Here is a 6,220-nt window from a genome sequence, read left to right on the forward strand (position 1 = left end):
AAGATTTCTGCCTTTTTCCTTTGGAAGAAAAGGGTACTTTTATTCTAATCAAAGAAACACTCCTCTGCATATGACATTTAAGTGTCATCGTGCCAGCAATAGTAAATGCCTAAATGGAGGAGGATCGAATTTTACAGAATTCAGATACTCTTTCAGCTTCTAGATTCTTGGCTTGTGAAAACAGCACCTGCTCTCTACTTTCCCTTGAGATGGGAAATAAGCTTGACATGGCCTGAAGAAATCATCCTGGAAGACAATTCAGAAGACCTTATGTAGAATACTGGGGAGGGCTGCTTGATACAGTCTAAGCACTGTAAGGAGCTATTATTAAAATCTTTAGATACTTTTGCATTATTAAGAGTTAACAGGAATACATAACATAGTTCCTAAGAGAAAATATATTACAGTCCATATTTTAATGTTATCTAGAGCTACCATCAAAAAATTTTAGCCATCACTGACCTCCACTTACTTTTAGAAAAAGTAATCAACTAAAAATTGTGTGTGTGTGTTGGGGGGCCCTCTCGTTACTACAGAAACCAAACGTGTACACTTACAAACCACAACAGAAATAACAGAACAAGGCTTTTTGATTTTTTTATTACTCAAAGACGCTTTATTTTTCTATTTAGCTTTCTGACTCTGTGCTTGTGCTTTCAACACTTTCACAACGATTTTCTGCTCCTCAATGAGGAAAGCGCGCTTGATCCTAGAAAAGAAAATGTTAAATACAGTTTTAAAAAAATCAATTTAACACAAGAAAGAAAAGTGTCATAAAAGAACCAAGTAAAGCAATCAGGTAAGATACCCAGAAAAGTAAACAAAACCTACACAAGTACAGATTTAAAACTTAAGAGCTGAAAAAATTCTATGGACAGACCCTTTCAGCTTAAGGTGTCCTTCTGGTACCCCTGGTTATCTAATAATCTACCCTCAAAAGCCTGGGATTTCTGACTCCTTCAAATGTCCTGGACATAACCACATTACAGAAATAGAGCTGATGTCACTCTTACCCAGAGCAAAGACTACACAGACTCCCTCAGTGTCACAGCAAATGCTATTCTTTAGGCTACCCTACAGATCCACACCCAAATCTCCAGAAGCTAGGGCCTGAGAATACTTTTTAACAAATGTGCTCATGTGGTTATGTTTAGCAAAGTCTGGGAACCAAAGACTGGTAAACAGCCAAACTCCTCTAGCTTGCAACTCATGACTCATTCATCTCCAACGTTACCTTTCCAATCTCATTTCTCATTCCTTTTATACCCTCAATGTGCCAGATCAAACTATGTTCATTCCCTGCCTGCAATGCCCGCTCGACCTCGTCTAAAATTTACCCGTCACTCAGGTTCCACCTCGAATACCACTCCCAGATTCTCGGCTACTTTAAAGTCATTTCTCCTCCAAACTTCAACCATAGTTAAGTTCTCCTATATTTCATGGAAGTAATATTTAGCTTGTATTTGTATTAATGTAACATGCCTAACCTCCCCTTACAAATTAACTCCTGAAAGGTAGAATGAACTTGCAAAGTTTGATGTCAGATTTGGTGTAGAGACTTAGCCAGAGCACTTTATAGAACAAAAGCTGAATAAACTGAAGGCAAACGACTCCTCCGAAGCAACTTCTTCTCTTATAAAGACCAATCACCTCTCAAATCTTCCCACTTAGGTCTCTGGAGAAAACTTAATGTAGCCAGTAGGGTGAATTAAGAGCAAGAGCCTCAATAAAACCTGGAAGGAATCCTCTTACCAGCTATGTAACTTTAAGCAACAAGCCTTGGTTTCTCCACCAAAAAATAAATAAATAAAAAATACCTCCCAGATGGACTTTTGGCAGAGCTTATCATAAAAATGCTGAGCAAATATTATCACCATAAACCCCACTGCTTCTATTCCTACCTATGCCACTACCAATCCTTTTGCACATCCACAAGACCCAGTCATCTCCCAATAACCCCATTCACCCGCGATCCAGCCTTCAGTCTTCATGTAGGTGCCTTGACAAAGCAGAGAAACCATTCCAAGCACTCACCCTTTGCTGAAAGAATGACTTCACTATCCATCCCGCTGCACACTTAGTCTCTGGCACACCGAAGGTTTCCCTGCCCTGCTCACACCCCATCAATTACCACATTTTAAAGAATCAAGCCAAAAAATCTGTCCTATGAGGCCCTTCATTACCTGTGATGTTTCTACCTTTCCTGTGTATCATCTCCCAAAACATTCTGCTCCAGCCACACTAGAACTACGTATGGCGATTCTGTTCCTACACTTTTAGGACCTTCCACTCTCCATCAACCTGAGACTCTCTTACCTGCCTGCCCCACTCAACCATTTAATTTCTACATCTAGCATAAAGATGTCCCAACATCATAACTGAATAGGAGCTAATATCATTTATTAGTTTGTTCAGCATCGATTATCCCTAGTCAAGGAGGATGCTACTGATACAATATGCAACTTTTGGTATTTTTTCACCAGTCTTCTAATAATGATTAGCATGCAGTGCAACAGACACAGACACACTTAAGATAGCCCATGTGATTTCATAGTTATTTACCTGTCACGGACACATTTAGCACACATGGAACCACCGTAGGCCCGGCTAACATGTTTTTTCGTTTTAGACAACCTCATAAGAACTTTAGGTCTCACAGCACGAACCTGCATAAAGAAAACGCTGAGATTATTTTGTGATGCTTTAACAGAAACAGAAATTGTCCTAGATTTCTGATGAGTATTAAGTATAAACATTAATCTAGGTTACAAAGGGAAATGGTACACTGATCTACCTGAAAGGCATTTCACTGCATTTGCCACATAGGTTTTAAAAGAAAGTCTGCGTTCTTCACAGATATGGATCATGAAGGCTTAGTAATTCTCAACCCCCCTAGTGGCGACCTCTCCTTCACTCACTCACTAAAGGAATTAATGCTCAACCCTCCTTATGTTATTCACAGCAAAAGGATCACTTACTCCTCGAAGTCGGCCTGGGCACACGCCACATGCGGATTTTGGTGCTTTCCCAACTTTCTTGGTATAAAGGTAAACAATTCTATTACCAGGGGTTCGGGACCTAGAAAGTGAGAGAATAGACAACAGCTCAACATTTTGCAGAATAAATGACAATACGTATATTAATTTTGGAAATACTTACAGCCTGGTTTTGTTAGAGGCTGTATTGTAGGACAGCCTACGACGGTATGTCAAACGCTGAACCATCCTGAATGCCTAAATCAAGATGAAATAAAACTGCATTGTAGAAAAATTCAAACCTTAAAACAGCATCACAGAGTTTACACATTACCCATGTACGTTCTTACATATAATATCCTTATCTTAAGGTATCTTATGAAAAGGATTCCATGTTTTAAAACTACAGCTGACGATTTACATGAGGATGAACTGGGGAGACTGAATCAAACCACAAAGAGCAGAATCTCTCAGCCCAGAGCTTAGAGGTGGAAGGAGAAAGAAGATGCTTTAGCTGCCCGGGTTGGCTTAATCAGAGGGCTTCCTGGAGGAAGGGAGCCAAAGCCAGTGATTTAAGCAGGTGAAGGAACAGGGAACATTGATCCTTTATGCCCCCACCGGAAGCCCCTTAGCATCCTCTTGGTCTCTGGGACCTAGGGCTGGACCTAGTGCAGACTGATACATCCTGAATATGATGGTTATTTAAGATTATTGACCATTTCTCCCCGACCCTGCAAAACAAAGGGGAACTTGGAGCTCCTCTTTTCCCTGAGGTTCTACTGTGCAGTGGCGATTACATCCCCCTAAAATAAACACATTTGTATACCAAAATAAATAAATAAACTACTGCTGACCCTTTGTACCCGCACGCAGGTTCTGCATCCGCAGATTCAACGAACCGCGGATCAAAAATACCCAGGGAAAATAAACTTCACAAAGTTCCAAAAAGCAAAACTCTTATTTGCTGCGTGCCCACAACTATTTACAGTCATTTACATTGCATTACGTGTTATAAGAAATCCAGAGATGATTTAAAGTATATGGGAGGATTTTACACAAGTGACTTGAGCATCAGCGATTTTGGTATCCTCGGGGATCCTGCAACAATCCCCCAGGATACTGAGGGACAGCTATACTTATATTTAAGGGTGATTGGGAAGAATGCTAAGGGGCGATGTTTGTTTTCCTGACGGTAATCAAACGTGGCACTTGGTTAAAATTTTGATTACCAGGCTTTTCTCTCAAAGAGTCTGATTCTGTTTGGAGTAGTATCCAGAAAAGTGCTACCAACAGGCAAGTTTGAGAAACGCTGGTTTTAAAGGAAGAGCACACAAGCACACCTATGTGTAAGTTGAATCCTTAGCTATACCATTTACTGAGACTATAAAGCTCCATAGGCCAGCTTGCTTATCTGTAAAATGTAATTTTTGACTATTTCACACAACTGTCATTAGGATTAAACGACAGCAGGCATTCTGCCCCAACCTAGTGGCTGCCCAGGGCTCAGTGTTCTGCCCCCAAAGCAGCATCCGGGATAAGTTAGGTGCCATTTAATACTAATTTTGGTACTGGATCAAGTGTTTCTGGATTATGGCATCCAACTGGTTTTTCTTCTTTTTTCAGTGAACTACCCAAAATACCATAAAACATAGGCAAACTTGAATCAACCTAATTTCCCCCAAATTGTGTAACCATTTCGTCACAGCATGTTACTTAAAAGGCAACAGCCTGCATCTGGTGTTGCAAGCTCCTTACTATCATTACACTGGAACTGTCAGACATCAAAACCCACACGGAAGGCCGATGCGAGTGACCCAATCAGCCGTTTGCCTCTCCAAAACCAAGACAGAAAACTCCCTATTAAAAATTTTTATCTTATTTTCTATTGGTCTTAGAACACATTTTGAAATGACCTGAACGTGCCGGTCGTCGACCCTCCCAGAGCCTGGAGAACAGCTACAGGCGCGGGGTTAAAGCATGGCCTAAGATATGAGAACGTCCGGCGACTTCGCCGTCTCCATCAGCCAGAACTCACAACTCATTTGTCTCCGAACGCCGGACTGCAAAGGCGGCAAAGCCAGAGGTGGTGAGCTCCTGCCACTCACTGCTGCGGAGCGGAGGTCGTGATCGAGAGGTGTCTGAAGCTAAAGTCCGGGGAACTGCTCACTACTAACCTTCCTCCTAAGCCCTTACCCCCACGCCAGCTCAAAAGACTGTGCCTGAGAGACCCCGTCTCCTGCAACTCCCCGGATGGCGGCCGATTGTAAAGGCAGTAGCAATAAAGACAAGGAAAAAGCAACCATACCTCTAGATACCGTCCCCGGAAGAGGAAGCAGAAAGCACCAGCGAGTTCAAGGGTCAAATATGACTGCGCATGATAGGAAGTACGTCACAGGAAGAGGCGTGGCGGCAAGAACGCAGCCATGTTGTACGGAAGCCACGCAGCTCCCCTCGGTGGGCGGGGATTCATAGCACCGCCGCGTTGTACGCCTAGCGACGTGCCGCCCCTCTGTGGGTCGGGATGCTCCCAGGCTTCCGCAACAGCGCCACACGAAGGTCTTTCGGGAATCGCTGTAGAAACAAATACAAATGACGAAGGACCTACGAAGGGCGGAGGTGGGACAAAACCAGGCTTTTACCGTTCTCAAGGGCGCTAAGACATATTTGACTTAAAGAGCGCCACCTTTGGGGTTAGGCCTGAGTTTGAAGCCCAATGCTGACACTTATCACTAGGTGACCTTTGAGGAGTCACTGTCCTTAACCGGCCCTTCCTTTTTCTTGTCCTTCATTCAGAGCACAAGTTTTACACATTAGAATTTTAATCCAAAATCTGCTAATTATTAGCTGTGTTATGTTGGGTGAGTCCTTACATCTCGAACAGGAAGCTGTTAGTAACCTTGCAGAGTTATGTCGTGATCAAAATCATCATGAAGTTAAAGCACTCAGCACGGTATCTTGTAGAGCAGTGGTCCCCAACCCTTTTGGCACCAAGGACCGGTTTCGTGGAAGACGGTTTTTTTTGGGGGCGGCGGTTGGGAGGGGATATGGGGGATGGTTCAGGCGGTAATGCGAGTGTTGGGAAGCCGCAGATGAAGCTTTGCTTGCTTGCCCGCTCTTCACCTCCTGCTGTGTGCCCGGTTCCTAGCAGGCCGCTGAGCGGTACCGGTCCACGGCCGGTTGCGGACCCCTCTTGTAGAGAGTGAGTGCTCATTTCTTGAGGCTTCACATAGCTGGTAAAGTTTTAA

At 43.2% G+C, this 6,220-nt stretch overlaps 1 protein-coding gene across 1 annotated transcript; it reads right to left on the reverse strand.

The window, feature by feature from the left end:
* Positions 1 to 580: 580 nt before the first annotated feature.
* Positions 581 to 4,912, reverse strand: RPL34 (ribosomal protein L34). Its single transcript, XM_060299106.2, has 5 exons — positions 4,889 to 4,912; positions 3,160 to 3,233; positions 2,979 to 3,078; positions 2,563 to 2,666; positions 581 to 709 (listed from the first exon to the last, which is right to left on the reverse strand). Exons 2-5 carry the CDS (start codon positions 3,222 to 3,224, stop codon positions 625 to 627), a joined length of 354 nt encoding a protein of 117 aa, XP_060155089.1. The 5' UTR covers positions 3,225 to 3,233; positions 4,889 to 4,912; the 3' UTR covers positions 581 to 624.
* Between the last annotated feature and the right edge of the window lie 1,308 nt (positions 4,913 to 6,220).

This window comes from Globicephala melas, chromosome 5 (assembly GCF_963455315.2).
Source record: "Globicephala melas chromosome 5, mGloMel1.2, whole genome shotgun sequence".
Classification (NCBI taxonomy): domain Eukaryota; kingdom Metazoa; phylum Chordata; class Mammalia; order Artiodactyla; family Delphinidae; genus Globicephala; species Globicephala melas.

Bases quoted from the DNA above. Each gene is read 5' to 3' on its own strand.
- RPL34 (XM_060299106.2), bottom strand. From the start codon at position 3,224: ATGGTTCAGCGTTTGACATACCGTCGTAGGCTGTCCTACAATACAGCC. The intron at 3,079-3,159 runs GTAAGTATTTCC...CTCACTTTCTAG, and splicing joins GCCTCTAACAAAACCAGGCT to GTCCCGAACCCCTGGTAATA. The intron at 710-2,562 runs GTAAATAACTAT...TTTCTTTTCTAG, and splicing joins GCTAAATGTGTCCGTGACAG to GATCAAGCGCGCTTTCCTCA.